This window comes from Solanum verrucosum, unplaced genomic scaffold, assembly GCF_900185275.1.
Source record: "Solanum verrucosum unplaced genomic scaffold, falcon-dt-bn FXZP01000112.1, whole genome shotgun sequence".
In the NCBI taxonomy this organism is placed as follows: domain Eukaryota; kingdom Viridiplantae; phylum Streptophyta; class Magnoliopsida; order Solanales; family Solanaceae; genus Solanum; species Solanum verrucosum.
In genome coordinates, this window is record NW_026020441.1 from 3,179,769 (window position 1) to 3,206,742 (window position 26,974).

At 33.5% G+C, this 26,974-nt stretch overlaps 1 protein-coding gene across 1 annotated transcript; it reads left to right on the top strand.

Moving 5' to 3' along the window:
- Positions 1-19,049: 19,049 nt before the first annotated feature.
- LOC125808496 (uncharacterized) lies at positions 19,050-20,092 on the top strand. Its single transcript, XM_049488195.1, has 2 exons — positions 19,050-19,572; positions 19,764-20,092. Exons 1-2 carry the CDS (start codon positions 19,050-19,052, stop codon positions 20,090-20,092), a joined length of 852 nt encoding a protein of 283 aa, XP_049344152.1.
- Positions 20,093-26,974: the final 6,882 nt, after the last annotated feature.

Below are 26,974 nucleotides of genomic sequence, written 5' to 3' on the forward strand. Positions count from 1 at the left end.
ATATTTTGTATCAATTTTTTGTTGTTGTAATTTTCACAATATTTCTATTTAAATTACTATTAAAAAAAGTGTCAATTACTACTTCCTTCATTAATTTCTATTATTTATTGTAGAAAAATAAATATTTCAAACTTACTACTCCACTTATTCCTATTCTTTATTGTAAAATTAATTGCTTAAATACTCATCACTCAATTTTTTCATTTTCTTCCAAAAGAATGAAAATTTATTAAAATAGAGTATTCTAATGAAATATCTTTTAAAATAGCTTAAAAAAATAAAACCATCCCTTTAACTATCTTAATTATGAAATTTCTCTTTTTATCTTAATTTTGAAAAATCTAAAAAATATTTACATTATTAGTCAATTGAAGAATAATATAATTATTCACTAAATAAATTTAAAAATGAGAAGTCGTAATTCTCCAAAAAAAATCCAAATAGACATTTATATTTATTACATTTCATGATGAACTCATGATTAAAGTTAGGAATTAAAAAATATTGCACTAGCCAAAAAAGACGATTTCATTTTTACCTTTTCCCTATTTTTTACATTTATTTTATTAGTTTGTAAGAATAAAAAATATTGATTTATGAAATCATTGATATTTGTTTTTAACTTCTTCACATTTCTACAGTGTTTGGATTACATAATTTATTCAGTTTTATATAAAATTGATATTTGAGCTCTCTTGTGTATTTATTGTTTGAATGTAATTTTCTTACAAAATGTTAATTAATTAGTAGATGTATGAAATGAATATAACTTCTACTTCCTTTCTTGAATTTAGAATTACATTTTCTATGTTTTTCATAGGAAAGTTTTGTGTGGATATATAAAAAGTTTAGGCTATTGATTTTATTAAATAAACTAATTGATATGCTCATATTTTAAAGTAATAATTGAGAAAAAGTTAAATTACAAGCAAGAGAAATTACATGAACTCTATATTTAAATAGTTAAACAAATTTATAAACGTAAAGAGTATTATATAAAAAAGTTAATTGTAAAATAGCATAAATGATTTAAAACATCCAAAAATGAGATAGCAATGTATGTAATATTGGCGCATAAAAATATGTCTTTGTATTGCTCCAAGGCAAAATTATAGTTCTCTTCTCTTTTTTTTCTTGAAACTAATTTGCTTTTATTTTTTTTCTTTTTTCTTTTATTGGTATTTTATGTTATATATATAGAGAGAGTGTTTTTGGTATGGAAATTTCTTAATTTCTTTTATATCAACTTAATAGAGAAAAATATGACCGTGTTAACTAGTTAGTAATAATTAAAAGAATTTATAATGCCATAACTAATAAATTAAAGTGTAATAGTTGAATTTCTTATTAATTCTGCATTTTATTAAATAAATAAATAAGACTCCTAATTAATTTTACTGTTTATTTAGATAGTTAATAAATTTTAATTCAGTGTGGAGGTAAAATGGTAATCTAACATTGCACTTTAAGCTTCCCGTGTGTTGCATGTTTATTCCATATTATTTAATATAAATTTTTTTTTGAAGATGATAATTTTTAAATGATTCACATATTTTCCTATTTGCTATGATTTTTTTTTTTTATAAAAAAAAAAAAGGAAGAGAAGAAGAAATAAGAACATTTAAAAATAATATATTTTAAAGTAGAAAATCTTGTTAATTTGATGATACTTTTGTGACATATATCATACTTTAGTAGAAATACAAATACCTACCCAAATATGTGTGTGTATATATATATATATATATCTCATAAAAATTAGCAATTAAATAAAAAATAAAAATAAAACTTACATACCCTTCAACCTAGCATCATATAAATCATTTGAATTTTCCTTTGACTAAAATACATAAATATTTTTAAAAATATAAGTAAATAAGTAAAACGAAAGGGAAATGTTTATATATGTAACACCCGGAAAACTAGTAAGTTAAACTAGAGCTTTACGTGAAGGTTCTAGAGTTTGCCGTGAGAGGTAGAATCATAAAATGACTTCCCGTACTTAGAATGAGGGGTTTAGGGGTTAAACGTCAAGGTACAACTCCCCAAGGACCCACCAAGAGTCCTTGAAGAGGACCCTACAAACCACCCTAAAACAGTCCCTAAAATCTGCCTAGGCAGTACCCACGAGGGGACCTACGCCTCGTAGGGGGATCCACACCTCGTGGGGGGATCTACGCCTCGTGGGTAGGTCTCGTGGGTCAAGGCCTGTAAAATCTATCCCCAGACCACCATCCACGAATGAACAGTACGAGCCGTGGGTGGATCCATGGTCCATGGACATGGTCTCGTGGGTAGGGGGCAGTGATGGCTTAAGTGTTTAAGTTAAGGGGATTAGGGGAAGGTTCGAGAATTAATTAGTTAATAAGTAGGGTCGTTTTATTAGTAATTAGACCACCTATATAAATCTAATATACCCCTAAACTAAATCAATTAAGTCATTCTTCCAAGACCCCAAAACAAACCCAATTCCCTCTCAAAAATCATTTCTCTAGTAAACTCAAGAAGAAGAAGAGAAGAAATCTAGGTCAATATCCTCCATTGTTGCAAGAATTATGAGGGATTTATAATCAAGGTATGATAGCTTATTCATCCTTGTATTCTTCCATCCATGGAGCCCCCTAGATTTCCCCCAATTGTGAAGAAAAACCCCTAATTCTAGCTAGGGTTTCTTCTTATATTCTGGGTAGTGTTGAGTATGATTTCAATTGAGTGGATAGTACTTGTTTATGATTGATTTAGTATTGAATTATGTTATTATGAAGATATTATATGTTTTCCATGGTTAACCGTAGTCTAATTGATGAAATTGATATTATGTGGGTTTATGCCATGAAAGGTGAAATTGAAGACTTAGAGATGATCTTCTAAAATTGATGATGTCTATAGTAATTGTTCATGAATGAAAGCTTGTAAACATGAATTGAATTAGATTATAGTGTATATGATGGATCATGACTAGTAAAGCTTGAAGTTGAACCTTTATGATGATTTATGACTAGAATCACTTAATAATGAAGAATGTGATTAGAATGCCTTGAAATCTAGGTATGAATGATGTTGGTAAGAAGTAAAGCTTTGAGAGTAAGGCCTGTAGTCATGAGTGATGATGGTTAGGGCTTTTAAAGTAAAGCTAATATGTGGAATTAAGAATGTTTAAATATATAAAGTGATAGAATCATTAGAATCGTGGATTGGTTGTGAAGGACATCCCTCCAAGAGTCATGAATTAAGTAAGAACTTAATAAGCTATCTCGTGGGATGTATGCGTAGCACCGAGTGGATATTGTGATGATATGGAAGATTTTACCTAGTTGAGTCCGACTTCCAAGATGGGAACTCTCACAAGTAGAGTTTGGGTTTCCCTCAAAGTATATCTCATGAGATAGAGTCCCTCACAAGTTGAGTCTGGTTTCCTAGTAAAATCTTCGTATCCCATAACTATGTGCCTTGTAGGAAAGTTAGATAGTGGGTCCAACTAAGCTAACAAACCGGTTCTACCCTAGGCAAGTAGACCAACCCTTCTCAGTGTGGGTAGCATCAGAAGGGATCATGTGAGAGCTCATGTGGTCCCATGTCGATTAAGGCTATTTTCCCAACTAGTACAAGATTATTATGGAACTTAGACATGCTTGAGTAAGTATCTCAATGTGTTCAAAAGTAAAGAAGAGGGGCTAAGATGTGCTTAAAGAAGTATCTCCTAGAGTTATAATGTCTTAAAATGAGGGACTAGTTTCCAAATCAAGAAGTATGAGTATGAGGACCTAAAAGTGGTACTTAGCATGGGTAGGATTATGGGGTCTTATTCATGTATTGTGCAAGTATAACTTAAGGTTACCTAAGAAAGTGCTCTCTTATATGATATATGTTTAGAAAGATTGTGCTATAGTTGCCTTCCTTGTTATGATTGACTAAAGGTGAGAGATTCCCTTGGTTATGAGAAGTAAGTTAAGAATGAGATCAAAGATAGTAAGTATGTATGATGGCCTAAGGTGGTACTTAGTGTGAGTGGGATTATGGGGTCATACTCATATACTGCACAAGTATGACTTGAAGCTACTTATGAAAGTCTAGGACTTGATTATGTATATGGACTATGTTTATGATGACCAAAAAGGGATACTTAGCTTTGGATGGGATTATGGGGTCTTATCCATGCCTTGCACAAGTATGCTTTGAGGTTACTTGAAATGGTTCTCTTATGATATGAAGGGCTAAGGGTTGAATAATGCTTATATGATGCTTATGTCAGAGACGTTGCTTAAATGCTTATATGATGGTTATGTTGGAGACTTTGCTTATGACTATGATATTGTCTCTTATGCTTATAGTTGATGTTTCATGAAGTATTGTATTATGCTTATGGATTATGTCTTATGTTGACTAACCCTTATGATATTACGCTCTTATGATGCTATGAAAACTATCATAATTAGTACTTTTGTACTAACACATACTTTTGCCTACATTCTCATCAAATGTAGGGTTCGGTGGTTTGAGTTCCATTCTTGAGGATATGTTTCTAAGGAGCAAGGAATTGAAGATTTGGTGAGTCCTCATAGCTCCGAGGACAACGCCACTATTTCCTTAATGTCTTTTATTTTCATGTTTTGAGACTATTGTATGGGCTGTGACCCAAGAGTATTAAAGTTGTATTAGATTGTTTTGAGACAAAGTGTAGTAAGACTTCCGTTTGCTTTTATAAAGACTTCGATTGTATGGATAAAGTTTTTAAAATTTCTATACTTTTCTATTATCTTATGTTGTGATATGCTAAAGGTTTGTATGAGACCCCTTCGGGGTCAAGTTCGCCATGTTACATCTAGGGTGTACCCCTGGGTCGTGACAATATAGTAGTAGTTATGTTTAAGCAAACTTCCTGACCATCTCAATCACATAAATACCATTGTAAATAAAGTCATTCTTATGTCTTGAGCATCAACCAATTAAAAAACTCGTGATAATTCTCTAACTCATGAGAAGTTCAATAAATTTTGAAAAAGGTATTCAAAAGCATATATCTGCATCACATGAGAAATTGTTAAGAAAAACTAATGAATTTAGACTACTTTACATTAGTTTCATTTATTGGAACATTACATACTACTGTATATATTAAGAAAAAAAAAAGAAAACTAATTATTATATCACCAAAAAATATTGATTCTCATATAATTATTGATTATTATATCTAGCCATATTCATTGATTCTTGTGCTGCTGTGGTTGATACTTGGAGAATGAGGGTGAGCTTATTGGCGTCAAAAGTTGACTCAACTCCTCTTCCCATATTTTGACTAGTTTTTTTTGTATTCTAAAAGTGTCTGTATAGTTGTCTATGTATAGTCCTTTACTCGGTCTTTTCTAACAGTTTTGTACTAATGCAACCAGATTTTGAGATGAATCTTTTGTACGTTTGTCCTCGTTCATTGTATGTTACTCCCTCCATTCCACTTTATATGACCAAATTTGACTTGACACATATTTTAAGAAAGAAAGACTTTTGAATTTTGTGGTATAAAATAAGTCGCATGTGTTTGTATGGATGCAAATCATTTCATTAAGGATAAAATGGATATTTTAAAGTAAAATTGTTACTAAATATAGAAATGTGTCATTCTTTTTACGACTGGCTAAGAAGAAAAGTGAGTCATATAGAGTGGGAAATAGGGAGTAATAATTATGTCTTGTGTTTTCCGTCGTCGTTTCAGTTGTTTTGGTTTTATTCCATTATGTTAGTACTTTCGCTCCCTAGGTCTGTTACCACCATTTTAGGTTATGTGTGTGCTTACCTACTAGTGGAATTTAGTAGGTGTATTTCGAGTCGTTACAAATATCCTCCATTATAGAGCTCCTCCTTGGGTGTTTAAGTTCATTTCTTCACAATTTCAGTTAATTTAAAGGTAAATTTCCTTCCCATATCTTTATATTGTTATTTCTAGCTTTATTTCTGCAATTAGTTCTTGTCCCAGATCTTGATTTCTTTAAGCCTGTTTACTGGGTCAGGTCAGGTATGTTATTGAGTTCGTGAACCAGGCCGAACCCGATCCCTCCATTAATGGGCCGGACCGATCCCTGGCAGAACAGTGAACATATTGGAAACAAATCGGTTCGTGCCTGGTTAGGATATTTCAGTTGGGCTTGATGGGGCGGGCCCGAATTCTAATAACGGGTCAGGCTGGGTAGTATTGTTTTTTTATAAAAAAAATTAGTTTATTAATTATTAATTTAAAAGTTTGAGTCAATTATCAATATAGTGTATTATTATCTATTCAATTTTGTAATAATTATAATTAATTATAACTATTTATGAAAATATACTATCTAAATAACAAAATAGTTACATTATATATATATATTGATTTAAATAAAATTATAAATAAAGGCTGGGATATGTTGCGTTTGTAAATTAGGTTGTAAAATCTTACTCAGTACTCCCTCTTCCTGCTCTGTTATCTAGTTTTGTAGTTTTTTGTTACTAAATCTATGTAATTTCTCCCAAAATTACTTTTTTTTTTTTAAAATGTTGTTCATTTCTCCTTATTTTATTCTTTTTATCTCTTTTCCTTAACTCATGTTCTTAGCACCTACTTCTTTAACCACACCCTGGGATACACAACCCTTTTAGTTCTCTGACTATGACGGACTTTCAACTTCCCTAGGACTTTATAGGTTAATCCATTGGTGTTACTAAAAAGGTAAGGAACTAACCATTTACTAAGAATAATTTAAACAGTATATGAACAACATAGTATTAAACATCATATTATATAGTCATAATAACAGTACATATATTATATAGTCATAACAATATATACTATAGGGTGAACTTACTAAGATCTAGAAAACTGATAACTACTTACATGATAATGGTCGGAATAAGGTTTCCCTTTCGGGAGTTCCTGGGTGACCTTGCAACTACTTGAAGAAAATAAATACTCACACTCTTTTTACACAAACACTCACACTCTTATTTTTATTTTTATTTTTGTTTTTGAAAGGGAGGGAAAATATGTAAGGCTAACGCTCTTCAAAACTATTATGCTTATGCTTGTTTCTTCTTTCTCTGCTCTCTCTGCTCTGTCTCTCTTCTTAGTAAATGGTCTCTTATTTATAGCTGAGGAGCTGAATTTGAAATTCAGATTTCAAATTTTGAATAAGCTTTCTTCACCTGCCGGGTGCTCTTTGGGCCCATCGTTACATGGCTTTTGAATACTTTTTTCAAAATAATTGTCCTCCTTTGAGTAGTGGAGTCTTCTTTATTATCTGCTTTTTAGAGTAGTGGCTTGTGATGTCATTGCTTACGTATCCTTTTTTATCTTTTCTTTGTGGTCGTCATTGCCTGCGTATGCTCTATGTGTTTAAGTTGTGTAGTGTTATGGAGTCAAAACTCATTCCTGAGTTGTCATCTTCGTTTGGGTCTTGAGAAAATTGGTCCATTGACGGATTGTATTCGTCACTTCTACTTCTTAAATCTTCAGGATCAGAATTTACTGGTTCTGGTTCTGGATTTGGGTATTCTTGTATAACTTCTTTAGTATTTTCTCCAAGTAACTTGTAAAGAGAACTTTGTATTAAGCGTTCAATCTTTTTATATTTTTTTTCTTTTTAAAAGAAAACCTTTAGTCTTCTTGCTTGTCTCTGGTCCTGTTCTGGCTATAGTATTGAAACTTGCTGGTAAAATTCTCACACTTTTTGGCAAAGTATCAGCCATTAACGGATTTGATAAGTCTTTACCCGCTACCGTTTGAACGAGACTAGTTGTACCTTTAGCTAATACAATAGCTCTTTCTACATTCTTTGGGGAAGCCACACCCGTCTTATCCATTTTGAAATGAGATGGAGAACTATTTTGTTCTCTAGAATTGTCTGGCATTGTTTTTTGTAATGGTATTGTCTGGTAGATATCAAACTGTAAGATCTTTATTCTTTCTTCTAGGAGATGGACATATTGAGTCAATTTTTCTTTTTCTTTTTCAAGTCTGTCAATATTTTGATTTTGTCTTCTAAAACTTTCTTTCATCGAGGAACAATGATCACAAAAAATGATTTTGTTTGTGTCTTTCTTGATGTTGTACTGTATAAACGGGCAAGTGGTTTGTTTTAATGTTGGGCTTATGAAATAATTTGGCCCCAAAGTTCCTCTGGCATAGTCTAATGCTTCGTTTAAATTATTGAACCCTTTGAAGAGGGGAATGGGAAAATCGTTAATCGAGTCTATTACCTCACTCCATGTCTGGAAAATACCTGCTAGTCTTCCTTGAACCACCACATAGAATTTGAACTTTTGTTTTCATTTTTCTCGGTAAAGTAGTGGCTTAAAGAATTTAATACATAAATGAAATAGCTATTGTCTCGTGGTATTTTATTGTAAGATATCCATAGGTTGTCTATCAAACATCTTTGGGGTCTGTCTATCTTGGTTTCTGGTTTTACTCGGAAACTCAGGTTAGATAGTGGATAAAATATCATGTTTTGTTTTCCAAAATAAAGTCTTTCTATGTTTGGGGTGTTTAGGCTGGCTTCTTCAAGTTGTGTCTATGGTTTGAACAAAGTATTTCTTAGCATAGTCAGTAGATATAAGTCTTTGTCTTTCTGAGTTGTAGCGCTGCTTGAGCTGGAAGCTCTTGCTTTGTCTTTTCCTTTATTCATGCTGAAACAGAATAATTAGTTTTTATAAGCCTGCTAAGTTGATCTGCTAAAGAATTATCCTTTCCTTTTATATGTTCTAAAGTAATGTAATATATTGAAGTCGCGTCCAAAAATTTAGACATCGTCTTTTACTACTACATTTCCCATTTATTTTTTGGTGAAACTTTACAATGGCTTCACAATCAGTTTGTACTAGGATTTCTTTTTTATTTATAATGTATAATTTAAAATTGTTTAGACCGTAAATTACCGCTAGTATCTCTGCGTCTATACTGCTCATATTTCCTTTTTCTTTGGATTTTCCGCTTTGATAAGCGCAAATTTTTTCATCCTTTTTGTCTTCATACTTATTTTTCTTTGTTTTTAATACCGCTCCCCATCCTTCTAAACTTCCATCTGTTTCTACTATTGGGTAATCATTTTCTAATGGGAAAGATAGGTCTGGTATATTTTTAACCATTTGTTTTAATTTTTTAACTAATTTTATGTCTTCAGCATTGAAAGTCGTTTGCCCATGTGCTCCTATTTTTGAGTATAAAGGTCCTGCTACCTTTCTTAGGTCTTTTATGAAGTTTCTTGCGTAATTTAAGATTCCTAGAAAATTTTGTAATTCTTTAGTGTTGTCTAATTTATCTGGCATATCTAAGACCTTTTTGGCTATTTGAGGTTGTAATTTAATTTTCCATTACCAATTTCTACTCCTAAGAACTATATGAGACTTTTGTATAACTCCATCTTTTTCTTACTAATAATTATTCCATTGTCTACGAATAGTTTAAATATTGTTTGTAAATGTCCTAAGTGTTCTTTAATAGTATGACTAAATATTAAAATATCGTCTACATTTACTAAATAAAATTTTTATATTCCCTAAAATTATTATCCATTTTTCTCTGGAAAATTGGAGGGGCTGTCTTTAGTCCAAATGACATTACTAACCATTCGAAGTGTCCTTATGGGCAAGTGAAAGCAGTCCATTCTTTGTTGTCTTCATGCATTTTAACTTGCCAATATCCAGATTTACAATCAAACTTGCTAAATATTTTTCTTCCTTGTATTCTATTTATTAGTTCTGATTTGTCAGGTAGCTTATAGCCATCCATTCTGGTATTGTCATTAAGTCTCTTATAATTTATTACCATTCTAGCCTTTCCTCTTACTATTTCACTATGATTTCTTACCATAAATGATGCTGACCTATGTCTTGAAGTTGATATTCTTATTACCCCTAATTTTAATAATTCCTTTATCTGGTCTTCGAATTCTTTTAGATTTTCATTCGTTGATTCTATCGATGCAGTTTTAACAGTGTATTCAGGGTTAATGATGTCAAGTCTGCAAGTTATATGATTGGCTTCCCAGTGCTTCAGGGGTCTTTCTCCGATTATATCTAACCTGTCTAGAATAGAAATTACTTCATCTAAATCATTCTGATTTTATATTACTCCAATATGTTGTAAACCTCTTTTGTAATTGTAAAGTTCTGTATTTATTTCTATTAAATTATAATTTTTTTCCATATGTATATCTGAGGGGTTTACTTCTAATAATTCGATTTCTTCAATTTTCTCTTCCTTATCTATAATGTGTATCTTAGTACAAGTGCATTCTTCCCCTTTATTGCATTTCGAGGTATTTGTATCAGGCTTATTTCTAAGATATCTAGATCTTGTTGGAACGGATTCCGTTGTTATTGCAGTCTGGATAGTATTTTTAGAGAAGATTACTCCGTCTTTCGTAAGGAGATAATTGCCATTATTATGTAATAGGAAGTCTAATCCTAAGACAAAGTCTACTATAATATTTTAATCTCTAACCCATATTCTTTCTAACTTGTACGTGGGTTTATAAAAGTGTGTACATGTGTTTAAGAAACTTATTTGTGCATTACTAACATAATGCTTAGATACATTTGAAGATCCATCCATTTGCATGGCGCTTTGTGGTTCTGCAAATTCTTTTATACATCTATAGGTAGGATACATCTATTTATTATACTTTTTGTGCATCCTGAGTCTACTAGAGCTAGGGTTTCTATTTCGCAGTTTTGAATCCTTATTCTAGTTAGTATTTTTATGGTATTAATTTTCTTATCTTCATTACAAATCAGTCCTTCAAATGACTTGTAGTTTTCTTCTTCATTTAAAAGTTCTATTTCTATTTCTGATGGCTTAGATTGACTAGTTTCTCCTCCGCCTTTTTCTAGTTCTATGCCTTTCCCTTTTTCTAGTCTACTCACTCTCCCCTCTAAATTTTCTATCTTATCTTCTAATGATTTTAATGCTTTCTCTTTAATAATTACTGGCTCATCTATGATCTTAATATTAAATATTTTGTCTATTCATCTGATGCAACCTTCTATATAACAATTCATGCATTTGGCTCTTATGTCTTTACTTGGGTATCCGATGCAATTAAAACATCTTTGGCTATCTAATCCTTTTCCTTTACAAAATTGGTGATCACATTGTATATTGACAAAGGTATAATATTTTATGTTTAAATCTAATTTTTCTAGTCCTATTTCGCTTATTAAGGTTTCTTCTTCTGAATCTGATGAGTCTTGTCTTCCTCCTTCTACTGCATCTATGCTTATTACTTAATATATACTTTCGTTATCTGACATATATTCGTCTACATTTATCAGTGTTTCTTGGAAGTCTTCTATAAGTTGAGCATTTCTCATTCTACTGTTATTTCTACCTGGAAAGTATTAGCTAGATGCTCATCACTTCCGCATGTAAAACAAGATAGTCTATTTTTGTAAATTCTATTATTATTATGTTTTCTTACGTGTCTATCTTTATTTAGGTAAGGCTTTCTTGCCATAGATTTTCTTAGATAATACATTTTCCTAGGTTTGTATTCTTGGTAATTTTGATACGTCTCTTTGTATTTTCTTTTTGGTGTACTTTGATCATAGCTTTGTGTTGTGTATATATTTTTACAAAAATCTATCTCGTTTTGTTTTAATTGTTTTTGTATTTGTATATTTGTACATTTTTCTTGTAATATTTCCATAACATGCTATATTTTATGTCCTATAGACCAGTTAGCGTTCGGGTTTTGCATTACTCCTTCTCTTTTGTTCCATCTTTCTTCTATTTCTCTTCCTAAGGCACCAGAGAGTTTGTTAAAAAGCTTTTTTCCCAAGCTTTGGTCAAATGCATTACCACTTATTGCACAATAGTAGAAATAGTCTTTTAAAAAATTCTTTATATGGCTCCAATTTGTTATACTAAGTTGTTCTAATTTTATTAGTGCATTCTTTTGTAATACTACTAATTCGCTAGTTGGGTCTTCTCCTGTAATTAAGTTGTGTATTTTATTAGTAAAATTATACGGGTTTGGTCCCATGGTTACTAATTCTTGAAATTCTTGAAGATATGCTACTTTGTATGCTTCTCATACTCCTTTAATTGATTCTCCTAAGAAAGTCTCCATGTATCTATACATAGTTTTTGCATCTGTTTCACTATAATGGTGTATATAATCTGCTACTACTATTCCTTTCCATACATCTATTACTGAGTTCCATAATTGAGGGTTATGAGCAGCTATATTTAGTATTTTTCCTCTATCTCCTCCATCTTGGAGTTTGATAGGAGCTTCTATTGGCATTCTTATTCCTATGGGTCTAACCATTTCTAGTTCTGTGGCCGGGTGTTGTCTAAAGACACGGTGTCGTGGTAAGTATAGTATATTCTAGTGGTGATACTGGGTTTGTCTTTTGGAAGGGGCTTGAACTTGTAGAAGTGGTTTCCATAAATTCTTTTAAACTAAATGTTGTTTCGTCATCGCTTTCTTCTTGTGTATCTTCTTCCTGTCTATACCCATAATTATTTGTTCTAAATTTGCATTCTTTAAAGTGTTAATCTACTATAGAGAATTTGATTCCTCCTAGTTTACAACCTTTACATTTAAAGAATGTTGTTTTATTTAATTGGTGTAATTCTTTTTCCCTTGCTATTGATATGTCTACTTCATATTCATCTTCTTTTATGATGTGAATATTCATTCCTTCCATATTGATGGTTGTCTCATTATCATCCAAATCTTCATCTATTTCTTTTTGGTCGGTACATTTATAGTCTGTAAATCTGATTAAGGTCTGTCCTTTATTTATTAGTATATGTAAGGTGGTCATTTGGTTGTAAAACTTCCTTTTTACAGATTTTTTCTAGATTCCATTCTCTATCAGCATATTCTTCTGAATCTATTTTTAAGGGTTTCATTAATTTGATCCCTTTATTTCCCATTAATCCTATTGCATCATCTATTTTAATTTTGAACCTTGTATTGCTATTAATGGCTAATTTTCCAATAAAGCCAATACATACTAGCAGATTATTTCCACAGTTCATTTCTTCGTAACCTTTAGTCTGAACTCCTATTTTTATATATTTTCCAAATTCATTTGAATTTATCATGAAGTCTGGACTACAGTAAAAAATTCCTCCATTATTAGTCATATCTACTTCTGTTAAACCTATTATTGATCTTTTTGATTCCGACCATCTATTATCATATAAAGTAATTAGTACTTTAGTACCTAGATTTTTTCTAGCTAATCCTTTAAGTCCAATTACTATCAATCCCATATGCATGTGATTCATTCGTCTTTTTTGTATTTCTTTCATAGATTCTTTGCTAATTAAACTTATGTTTTCTCTATCGTTTTCTGATACGCACAACTGTTCTTCTCTATAATGTCTATATAAGTGTGATGTAGAAGAAAATATTCATGTATTATATAGTACTTGTGGGTTTAATAGTTTTAATCTATTTTGTTGGAAAATTTCTTTATCTTTTTCTACGTCTATTATCTCATCTAGTTGTTGACTACTACTGGGTCTAGATGCATTAATTATCCTGGCTAGCATATTGTTTCCTAGTCTATCTTGAGAGAAACTGGCCCTTTGTCTTTCTTCGGAACCTCAATTCCTGTTTGATAAAATGTCCATGCTTTATCCTTTTTTGCTATCTTTGGTCTATCTTTTTGGGGGGTTATTTTCATCTTCTTTAGTTGTTCAATTAGAGCATGTATATCGTTATCTTGTTTTGTTTGTTCTTTAGGTATTTTAGTTTCTAATAAAATATCTAATTTTTTATTTATTTTTGTTATGTTATCTTCTAGTTTTTTATTTAATTCTAACAATGCAAAGATTATTATATTGTTTTGTTTTACTCCTATTAGGTCTGTTTTTCCTGGTGGTGTATATTCAGATAGACCTTCAAGGTTTACTTGAAATTGGGTTGCTTTCTTTAAAACTTCCTGGTAAATGGGATCGTTCATAAAAGAGTTAAGTCTTTTAATTTAGTTAATTCTTTCTTAATTTCTTTAATTTATGTGTGGATTTGTTCTATTGTAGTATTGCTAGTTATGTTATTGTTTTTTGCTGATAGTAATTGTAATTTTGTATTTATATCTAATTGTTGTGCTTTTAGAAAATCAAAGATACATTATATTTTTTCTAATGATTTATTATTTTGAAATTGTAGGTTTTCTAGAGTTTCTATCGACTTTAGTATTTTATCGTCTTTCACCTGGATGTATTCTGCTAAATTTATTACTAAATTTGTAATGGCATTTAAGTGATGGTGATCACTATGTAAAATATGGTCTCCTTCTGTAAAGTTACACTTAATTACTGATTCAAATTTTAGTCTCCGATATTTCTTTTTTGAGATAACTTCTAAATCTAAATATTCTAACTTCTTTATACTTCATATTGTATTATTTTATGCTAAGTACAAGGTTTTACTTTTTCTATTGTATCGTTCTAGTCTAATTTGTTGGATATCATGGTTAATTCTAGCTCCTATTGTGGGTAGTTGTAAATCTATCTGTTTAATTTCTTGGTTTATTGAGTTTATTTCTTGATCCGAGAGTAAGTCTGAATAAAGTTCTCGTTGTTCTAGATATAGTTGTCTTTGTTCTATTAAAAAATCGTATATATTCAAATAATTTTCTTTTATGCATAAAAGATACCAATAGTATTCCTGATATATTATTATCTGTTTTTCGTAAGGTCGAGGCCTTCTTTTATATATTCTTGTTGGCATATATTTAAACAGTTGGATAAGTATGTTGTTGGTCTTATACATGATTGTAACTTATGCTTTGATACCAAAATAAAGATGATTTAAATAAAATTATAAATAAAGGTTGGGATATGCTGCATTGGTAAATTAGGTTGTAAAATCCTACTCAGTACTCCCTCTTCCTACTCCGTTATCTAGTTTAATAGTTTTTTATTACTAAATCTATGTAATTTCTCCCAAAATTACTTTTTTTTTGGTAACAGAGTAATGTTCTATTTTTTCTAATGATTTATTATGTTGAAATTTCAGGTTTTCTAGAGTTTCTATCGACAAAAAAGGATACGTAAGCAATGACATCACAAGCCACTACTCTTAAAAGAAGATAATAAAAAAGACTTCACTACTCAAAGGAGGACAATTATTTTGAAAAAAGTTTTCAAAAGCCATGTGACAATGGGGCCCAAAGAGCACCCAGCAGGTGAAGAAAGCTTATTCAAAATTTGAAATCCGAATTTCAAATCCGGCTCCTCAGCTAAATAAGAGACCATTTGCTATGAAGAGAGACAGAGCGGAGAGAGCAAAGAAAGAAGAAACAAGCATAAGCATAATAGTTTTGAAGAGCTTTAGCCTTACATATTTCCCCTCCCTTTCAATAAAAAAAAGTGTGAGTGTTTGTATAAAAAGAGTGTGAGTATTTATTTTCTTCAAGTAGCTGTTAGGTCACCCGGGGACTTCCGAAAGGAAAACCTCATTCCGACTATTATCATGCAAGTAGTTATCAGTTTTCTAGATCTTAGTAAGTTCTCCCTATAGTATGTATTATTATGACTATATAATATATGTACTGTTATTATGACTGTATAATATGATGTTTAATACTATGTTGTTCATATACTGTTTAAATTTTTCTTAGTAAATTGTTAGTTCCTTACCTTCTTAGTAACCTTGATGGATTAACCTGTAAAGTCCTAGGGAAGTTGAAAGTCCGCCATGGTCAGAGAACCAAAAGGGCAGTGTATTCCAGGGTGTAGTTAAAGAAGCATGTGCTAAGAACATGAGTTAAGGAAAAGAGATGAACAAAATAAAATAAGGAGAAATGAACAACATTTAAAAAAAAAGTAAATTTGGGAGAAATTACATAGATTTAGTAACAAAAAACTACTAAACTAGATAACGGAGAAGGAAGAGGGAGTACTGAGTAGGATTTTACAAACGCAACATATCCCAGCATTTATTTATAATTTTATTTAAATCACCTTTAGTCTAGCTTCTTCAAGTTGTGTTTATGGTTTGAACAAAGTATTTTTTAGCATAGTTTGTAGATATAAGTCTTTGTCTTACTGAGTTGTAGCACTGCTTGAGCTGGAAGCTCTTTCTTTGTATTTTCCTGTATTCATGCTGAAAGAGAAAAGTTAGTTTTTATAAGCCTGCTAAGTTGATCTGTTAAAGAATTATCCTTTCCTTTTATATGTTCTAAAGTAATGTTATATATTGAAGTCACGTCCAAAAAATTTAGACATCGTCTTTTACTACTACTTTGCCCATTTATTTTTTGGTGAAACTTTACAATGACTTCACAATCAGTTCATACTAGGATTTCTTTTTTATTTATAATGTCTAATTTAAAACTGTTTAGACCATAAATTACCGCTAATATATCTGCGTTTATACTGTTCATATGTCCTTTTTCTTAGTATTTCCCGCTTTGATAAGCGCAGATTTTTTCAACCTTTTTGTCTTCATACTTTTTTTTTTTGTTTTTAATACCGCTCCCCATCCTTCTAAACTTCCATCTGTTTCTATTATTGGATAGTCTGTTTCTAATGGGAGAGATAGGTCTGGTATATTTTTAACCATTTGTTTTAATTTCTTAACTAATTTTATTTCTTCAGTATTGAAAGTCTTTTGCCCATGTGCTCCTTTTTTATTAGTATAGAGGTCTTGCTACCTTTCCTAGGTCTTTTATGAAGTTTTTTGCGTAATTTAAGATTCCTAGAAATTTTTGTAATTCTTTAGTGTTGTCTAATTTATCTGGCATATCTAAGACCTTTTTGGCTATATGAGGTTGTAATTTTATTTTTCCACTTCCAATTTCGACTCCTAAGAACTGTATGAGACTTTTGCATAACTCCATCTTTTTTTTACTAATAATATTCCATTGTCTACGAATAGTTTAAATATTGTTTGTAAATGTCCTTAGAGCCTTCTTTAATCAGTTGTTCTTCAAAATTACAAAATAAAAACTTGGCCCTTTTGGCTGTAATTCAAAAACACACACTTCTTGTTGGTAAGTGACAAATCTGTTTCTGAGCTGGGTAGTGTTTGGTATTTTATGCATCTCTCTCTCTAGAACTTAGTTTACAGTGAATAAATATGATTTGGAAAGCTAATTCGTATACTTACAACTCTTATGTTTATGTAAAATTCTGATTTAGCTGTTATGGATTCGAAATATTGAATGCAACATAGGACAAGTTCTGTCCAGATTTTGGAATTTCAAATCCTGTATGAACAACTATTAGTGTTTAGACTATATCTTGTTGTACAAAATATATTTTGCGGTGATTCTTGTTTGTTTGCAGCCTTAAGATATGTAGCTACATCTTTCATGCAGGCTATAAGGTCTAGTTTTACCGTTTTCCTTTTTAAATCTAAGTTGTGACATGGTGTACTAGGCTGGCTAGAATCACTATTTTGGGAGCATAGTTGTGTTTTTACATGCTAATCTTACTTGTAAAGATAATCTTGTTTTACATTAATATTATTGAGCTGCTAGGGATTAAAGAAGTTATTTAATTGTATATTTAAAGGTTGTATATACTCGTGAACCAGTTGAGGACCTTGATACATTGGTTGGTCTACGGTTTGAACTCTTGAAGTTGTGTTGGACTGTTTCTTTGCTAAAGCACTGAGGTTTGTGTATAAACTGGTATTTGTACTCTTTTAACTGCTAGTATATCTGAAGGTTGATCTTGGTACCTTGGTTACCTCTTGTCACTTTGCATTGTTGTGTTGGTATCCTTTAAGACGTTAAAGACGCTTTTGTAACTCGCCACTTGTACGTTTTGTTTGATCACTTGGCACTCTTGTTGGGACCTTGCCCTTCTTGTGGCTGTGACTTTGTCACTATTGGCATGCCTCTTGATTCGGATCATTTTCCATCTTGACTTTGAATTTTTAGTTCGACTTAAGACTGAAAGTTGTCCATTTGAAGTACGAACTAGAAAGCCATTTTTAATATGGTTCTTGGTTCTTTTGATTATTGGGCTTTGACCCTTCTTGATACAGGGCGTCGGCTCTTCTTGATACTTGATTGTGCTTGGTGTGAAGACATGATGTACATATTGGGCGAGCCTTGTTATTGAATCTTTTGAAAAATGGTACTATGAGCATTCTTGACATTTGGACCTCTAAATATCGAACTTGATACTCTTGATATATTGTTTACTTGATTTATTTATTATGTTCGATTATGCTGCCCATGACTTGAGAAAGGTAGTTTTGTGAATGTGATGGCTCCGAACCTATAGTTTTTAGACCACTAAGCTATATGCTTAGAGATAGGTTTCTATCATAGGGAATGATCGAGAGGAGGCATGAAGCTGGCCATTGATGATGGAAGATCACAATTGCATATGGGCATCTATATTTTGTATAAACCTTGGGACTTGTACATGATCTATGTGGTGTATATTTACATGAAATTTTGAGGACTAATGTGATCATGTCACCATGGGTTGTAATATAAGTATGACTCTATGTTTTGTTCTTTTGCAGTGTGTAAGCCTAAGTCTTGTACTATGTTAAATTTACCACTAATTTTGAATGATTGCGTGAAGCATGGACCACCTAGTTTGGGTACTCGAAAGTTGGTAATATTCTTTTTATATCATTTTTACTAGTGTGAGGACACAATATATATGCAAAAATCTCGTGAGTTATTGACTTATATTATTATAGGCTTATATTATTCCGTAAGGGTCATTACAAGTGTTCGCATTCGAAAAAGGTTTTATTGGGACTATTTGTTCACTTGCATGGTTTAAAATATTTTTTTTATCGCATGTAGAGTGCACATGCATCATGTACATGTCCCTAACGCAATGTGATCTTCCCTTTTGAAGGAATTAAGTTATGGCTTCTTCTTCTGGCCGACCTATGGAAGCTGCTCGTGAAGGTTCGGGTACCTCTGTTCCCCAACCTCATGCACTAAAAGAGGTTGGAGAACCTGTCTCGAATCAATATGTTCCCCACACTAGTGGGTCTTAAGTGGGAAACTATCAGGGTGTAAGAGCTAGTTCACATCCTCACATGAGTCGTAGTACTCAAGCCATGAATCCTCTTTTTCAACAAATGACTGAATTCTTCCACCACATGGCTGAAGCGATGCATGATCCCAACGTGATTAACTTTGAGAAAATGAGGAAAATGGGTGGAGTGGAGTTTGAAGGCACCGTTGATCCCACAGATGCTAAACAATGGCTGGAGCGCATGGAGAGGGTATTTGAGCAGTTAAAGTGTTCAGATGTTGCTAAATTTAAATATGTTATTTCATTATTACAAAGGGATGCTTACGATTGGTGGGTAAGTGTTCCAAATGCCAAGGTAAAACCTCATGTTCTTACTTGGGATGATTTTCTTAGGGAATTTCGTATGAAGTATGTCCCACCTGCTTATTGTGATACAAAGAGAAATGAGTTTTTGAATTTAAGGCAACAAGGTATGTCTATTGCTGAGTACCAACATGAGTTTCTAAGACTCTCTCGTTATGCTGGAGGTATTATTAAAGAAGAAAAAGACAAGTACAGGAAATTTGAAGATGGTTTAAATGATTCCATTAGAAAGAATGTGGCGATCCTGCAACATGAGAACTTTTGTAAGCTAGTGTCTGCTGCTTTTACTTGGGAGTGACTTGATAAAGAAGAAGCTAGTAGAAATAAAAACAAATTCCGAAAGCCTAGACCAGATTTTGGGGGTCCATCAAAAGGGGAAGGTTTGATAACTCTAAGGCTAGTAGTGATAACAGGCCACCTCAGCAAAAGCAAAACATATCATATTTTTCTACAGCTAGCACTACTCCAACTTATGGCCAAGGTAAGCCTCGTGTTCCCACTTGTCCGCAATATGGAAAGAATCATTATGGTACTTGCAGGAGAGCTTCTGGTGCATGTTTCAATTATGGGAGCTTTGATCATAAAGTGAAGGAATGTCCTAATCTTAATAATGCTCTTTCCTTGAGAACTGAAGGCTCAGTTCATAAGTCTTCTATTAATCCTCCTCAAACTAATAGAGGTGCAAGACCTAAAAACACCCAAGCAGCAGGTACAAGTGGAGCTAATCAAGCTAGTGGACAAAAGGACTGCTGCACGCGCTTATGCTATGAGGCAGAGGGATGACTTATTTGGCTTATGTGTGTTTACAATGTTTGATCCTGGTTCTACACATTCATATATTTGTTCATCATTTGTTCTTCCTGAAAATGTGAAATCTATGAGGCTTAATTATGATGTGCTGGTTGAAAGTCCTTTGGGTTATCAGGTTGTGTGTAATCGAATTTATCGTGATTGTCCCTTCGTGATTCAAAACCTAGTCTTCCCTGCTGATTTGATTGAAATGCCCTTCAAGGATTTTGATGTTATTATCGGGATAGATTTGCTTCATAAATATCATTCAGTGGTAGATTGTAGGTCAAAGCATGTGACCTTTAAAGATCCGACATTTTCACACATTATTGTACAAGGTGAAAGATCATTGACATCTAGTATTATTTCTGCGGCCTTGGCAAGAAAGCTGATGCGTCAAGGTTGTAGGGCATACTTTGCTCACATAGTTGATACACAGTTGAAAAGTCCTTGTATCAAGGACATACCTATTGTATGTGGTTTTCCAGAAGTCTTCCCAGAAAACCTTCCTGGATTGCCCCTGGAAAGAGAGGTTGAATTTCCAATCGAGCTTATTTTTGGATCTACCTCTATTTCTATCACTCCTTATAGAATGGCTCCGGTAAAATTAAGGGAATTGAAATCTCAATTGCAAGAACTTCCTGAGAAAGGTTTTATTCGACCTAGTGTTTCTCCTTGGGGAGCCCCTGTTTTATTCGTAAAGAAGAAAGATGGCACTCTTAGGCTTTTTATTGACTATAGACAATTGAATAGAATAACAATCAAGAATAGATATCCACTACCGAGGATCGATGATTTGTTTGACCAACTGAAGGGTGCTAAAGTATTCTCAAAGATTGATTTAAGCTCTGGATATCACCAACTGCGTGTTAGAGAGAAAGATATTCCTAAAACTGCTTTTAGAACTCGGTATGGTCATTATGAATTTTTGGTGATGCCATTCGGATTGACAAATTCTCCTGCGGTATTCATGGATCTAATGAATCGAGTATTCAAGCCTTATCTAGATCAGTTTGTGGTTGTTTTTATAGATGATATTTTAATATTTTCTAGAAGTAGTGAAGACCATGATAAACACCTCCGGATTATTTTGGAAATTTTGAAGGAGAAGGAACTTTATGCTAAACTTTCCAAGTGTAAATTTTGGCTTGATGAAGTGACGTTTCTTGGACATGTTGAATCAGCCAAAGGCGTGAAAGTGGATCCTAGTAAGATACAAGCAGTTGTTGAATGGAGACCTCCCAAAAGTCCAACCGAGGTAAGAAGTTTCTTAGGCTTAGCAGGATACTACAGAAGATTTGTGAAAGGCTTTTCCATTATCGCCTACCCCTTGACTAAGCTCTTGCAGAAGGAAGTAAAGTTTATTTGGGATGACAAATACCAAGAGAGCTTTGAAACCAATTGAAGGGAAAGAGTACGTAGTATACAATGATGCTTCTCACAATAGTCTAGGATGCGTTTTGATGCAAGAAGGGAAGGCTATTTCTTATGCCTCTCTGAAATTAAAACCGCATGAATTGAATTATCCTACCCGTGATCTTGAACTTGCTGATGTAGTGTTTGCTTTAAAAATATGGCGGCATTATTTGTATGGAGAGAAATGTCATATATTCACTGATCACAAGAGCTTAAAGTACTTGGGTACTCAGAAGGAGCTAAACCTTCGACAACGTAGATGGCTTGAACTCATCAAGGATTATGACTGCACGATTGATTATCATCCAGGTAAAACCAATGTGGTTGCAGATGCCTTAAGTCAAAAATCCTTTGCAAGCATTTCTTTGAGTCATTTACCCTTGCTCCTTGAGTTAAGATCCATGAATGTTTGTTTTACACCTGATTCAAATGGTTCAGTTATTGCTAATTTGCAAGTAAAGCCAATATTACTTGAACAGGTGAAAGAATCACAAAAGATAGATGAGAAACTTGTAAAATTGACCAGAGAAGTTCAAAATGGGGAAAAGCTGGATGTTACATTAACAGAGAAAGGTGTCTTATTTTATTAGAACAAGTTTTGCGTCTCTAATGATGACAACTTGAGGAGAAAAAAACTGAATGAAGCACATACTTCACCCTATGCAATGCATCCTGGAGGTACAAAGATATACTAGACCATCAAGGAACATTATTGGTGGAATGGTATGAAGAGAGACAATGTGGAGTTAATTTCCAAATGTTTGGTTTGTCAACAAGTAAAGGCAGAACATCAAGTCCCAGTTGGTTTACTACAGCCCTGGTCGATGCCGGAATGGAAATGGGAGAGAATAACTATGGACTTTGTTTCTGGACTTCCTCATACTCAAAGAAATCATGATGCAATATGGGTGATTGTGGATAGGTTAACCAAGAGTGCTCACTTCTTAGCAATCAGGATAGATTACTCACTTGAGCGTTTAGCCGAATTGTACATTAGTGAGATTATAAGACTACATGGTATCCCTATGTCTATTGTATCTGACCAAGACCCAAGGTTTACATTTAGATTTTGGGGTAGCTTGCAGGAAGCTTTGGGTACTAAGATGAAATTTAGCACTTCATTCCATCCTCAAACAAACGGCCAGTCGGAGAGAGTGATACAAATTTTGGAGGATATGCTTCGAGCTTGTATTATGGAGTTTGAGGGTAGTTGGGACAAACACTTGGCTTTGATAGAATTTGCTTATAATAATAGCTACCAATCGAGTATTGGAATGCCTCCCTATGAAGCTCTATACAAAAGGAAATGCCAGACCCCTTTTTGTTGGAGTGAAGTTGGTGAAAGAAAGCTTGTTGGTCCTGAAATTGTGCAACAAATAGAGGACAAGGTAAAAATTATCAAGGATCGTCTAAAGATTTCTTCGGATCAACAAAAGTCGTACGCTGATCTTAAAAGCGTGACATTGAATATCAAGTGGGAGATAAAGTGTCACGCCCCAAACTCAAAGGGTGCAACTGACTCCTAAAGCCAAAACTCAGGCCCGAGCCGACCCTGCTGAACCATTTGCTACTAGCGCATGGCAGTCACATGCAATTAAGAAAACAAATAAGTATATCTCGGCTTAAAACTAAGCCCTCGGCCGGCAAGGCCCCTGTCAACAGATCTACAAAAGAACCAGCTACTCCCAAAAGTTCATATAAAGAAATATCCAACTAGCACAGAAGTCTTGATTGGGCCGTCGAGGCCACCATGATATCTATACCAAAACTAAAAACAGGTAAATATCAGTACAATACATCAAACAACTCACAAGCTTTAGCAAACCAACAACATAGGCCAGCATGGCCATAACGTAGCTATAAACCCCACACACTAGTCTGCAAGCCTCTAAGAGTAGTAAAGATTGGTGGGACAGGGCCCCAGCCTACCCATGAGAATATATACAACAAAAGGTAACAAACCTCCCAACTCTGGCAGCTCTGGAGGAAAGGGGCTGACCAATCGGATAAAAGTCAATCATGCTGATATGGAGGTCTACTCGGTCATCTGTCAGGACCTGCATGCATGAATGCAGCGCCCCCAAGGCAATGGGGCGTCAGTACAAAATAATGTACAGAGTATGAAAGGCAATAGACTATGATGAGGTATCCTGATATACTGGAATAATCTGATAAATAAATTAAGGATAAGATAATTGTACTAACCTGCTTCTAAATCTAAATTTATCAAAAATAATAAAACAACAACCTAACCAAGCCCCCATAAGCTCGGTAGGTACAAACAGCACACAAGACCACCTACTCAGGCCCCCATAAGCCCGGAAGGTGCCAATCAGCCTGTATACCCCTATCGGTAGTCCCCTAGCCCCGCAGGCAGTCACATAGCCCTCTTAGGCATCAACATATCTTATAGACAACTCATAGCCCTCTTAGGCAACAACATGGCCCTGTAGGAAGCACATAACCTTCTCAAGCGTCAATATATATCCCTGTAGGCAACTCATAGCCCTTCTAGGCATCAATATAGCCCCGTAGGCAACTCATAGTCCTTTTAGGCATCCATATAGCCCTGTAGGCAGAACACAACCCTGCTAGGCATAGATCACATTCCTGCAGCTAACAACAATAGCCCAAAGGCAACAATAACAATCCAACAGCTAAAAGTGAGCAATTTAGTTATAGGCAACCTATACAAATAGCCTCTAAGTCGTGTCCAACATAGGAATGTTACTACTGAATAAGAATCTCGATAAGAGAGGATTATACGCACTCGAGCAGCCAATAATCAACAATAATAGCTATAAGTATAGCAACGATAACAACTCAATTACATTGCTCCTAAGCTTTAAGGAAACATGCCATAGGAAGAGAATAGCCTTAACATACTTTTTTCACTAAATTCACGTGGCCTAAAGACTTTAACTCATAACTCCCTCGATACTACAACAAGGTAGGACCATAATCAACACACAAAATAAAAGATACCATGACAATACAATAAAAGATATGTATTTCCGTCGCAAATTGCTATTTGCTGCTTATAAAAGCTAGAGTAGATGAAAAAAGGGTCTTACCTCGATCTTAGGTTCGTAATTCACCTCAAAACCTTCAAATATATTCAAACCCCTGCTGTCCCATCACTAAAATGTGATATGCTACACAATCGATAAAACAAATTATACCACGATGTTGAGCCCAACGCGTAGAACAACTTTCGTCAAGGACTTACGTCAAGAAAATCTATATTTCACTTGATCCTAAAAATGGGTTTCTGTGTTTTCTCTGTATATTTAGCTTAAAATGAAGAAAAAACTCGAAGAAGAAGATATATACAATTTTCCACCGACCTAGGGCCCCACCTCACGTGCCTGCTTGCGCAGTCCCACGAAAATGCGAATATCTCTCTATTCTGAAGTCGTATGAATGAACGGTTTAATGCGTTGGAAACTAGACTCGTAGACCTTCGATTAGATAGTTTGTGGGACCCATAACTCTTTATAGATTGGGAGAAAACCTCCAAGATATTTGACCCAAATTTCAGAGAAATCTTTAAGAAGGAACTTACGATAACTTCCGCCAACTTTTATTTTGCCACTTACCTAACTTCAAAACTTGAGATGCAACACTTGAACACTTAAAATAGGACATACCACATCATTCTTAATTTATTACTCACCCTCCTTGTCTTTCCACGAAGATACGAGTTAATTTAGACGTTTTGAAAAGTCGGGGTGTTACATAAAGTATTCTTAAAGGTGTCTCCATGGAAAAAGATTATGAGATTTGACCAAAAAGGAAAACTTAGTCCCCGATTCATTGGACCTTATGAGATACTTGAAAGGATTGGACCAGTTGCATATAAATTAGCTTTGCCACCGGAGTTGGAGAAGATCCACAATGTCTTTCATGTTCCTATGCTCAGAAGATATCGTTATGATCCATCGCATGTTCTTCCAGTTGAATCTATTGAGGTTAATCCTGACTTGACGTATAATGAAGAACCTATTCGGATTGAAGCTCGAGAAGTAAAGAAACTTAGAAACAAGAGAATTCCCTTAGTAAAGGTGCTTTGGAGGAACCATTCTGGAAAGGAAGCTACCTGGGAAAGAGAAGAAGACATGAGGACCTAGTATCCGCACTTGTTACGGGACTAGTGTAAGGTAAATTTCGAGACGAAATTCTTTAAGGGGGAGAGAATTGTAACACCCTTAAATACTAACCAAGAGTCGCATGTCGATTTACCGTTGCTTAATTACTAGAATATGTTTTAGTCTCATTTTGGAAACTTGAAATGTTGTGATAATTGTTAACTTGTTTTAACATAAATTGTGATCGTAATTTAAGGTATTGTATTAGGGTATTTTCGTAATATTCTAATTAGAATTATGTATAACTTTAAAAAGAGATGAGGGATATATATATAGGTGTATATGTATGCATTTTGGGCAGCACATAACTATTTGGGCAGCCCTTTTTGGAGACAGTTGTACAAGTGATAAACATCACTTGTGTGACTATATATATTTTCACCTCCTTGAGTTAATTCATTTTTTTCCCAAATATAAAAACCTTAGAGCCTTCTTTAATCAGTTGTTCTTCAAAATTACAAAATAAAAACTTGGCCTTTTTGGCTGGAATTCAAGAACACACACTTCTTGTTGGTAAGTGACAAATCTGTTTCTGAGCTGGGTAGTGTTTGGTATTTTATGCATCTCTCACTCTAGAACTTAGTTTACAGTGAATAAATATGATTCGGAAAGCTAATTCATAGACTTACAACTCTTATGTTTATGTAAAACTCTGATTTAGCTATTATGGATTCGAAATATTGGACGCAACATAGGACAAGTTCTGTCCAGATTTTTGAATTTCAAATCCTATATGAACAACTGTTAGTGTTTTGACTATATCTTGTTGTACAAAATATATTTTGCGGTGATTCTTGTTTGTTTGCAACCTTAAGATATGTAGCTACATCTTTCATGAAGGCTATAAAGTCTAGTTTTGCCGTTTTCCTTTTCAAATCTAAGTTGCGACATGATGTACTAGGCTGGCCAGAATCACTGTTTTGGGAGCATAGTTTTGTTTGTACAGGCTAATCTTACTTGTGATGATAATCCTGTTTTACATCAATATTATTGAGCTTCTAGGGATTAAAGAAGTTATTTAATTGTATTTTAAAGGTTGTATATACTCGTGAACCAGTTGAGGACCTTGATACATTGGTTGGTCTACGGTTTGAACTCTTGAAGTTGTGTTGGACTGTTTCTTTGCTAAAGCACTGAGGTTTGTGTATAAACTTGTATTTGTACTCTTTTAACTGTTGGTATATCTGAAGGTTGATCTTGGTACCTTGGTTACCTCTTGTCACTTTGCATTGTCGTGTTGGTATCCTTTAAGACGTTAAAGACGCTTGTGTAACTCGCCCACTTGTACGGATTTTTTTATCACTTGGCACTC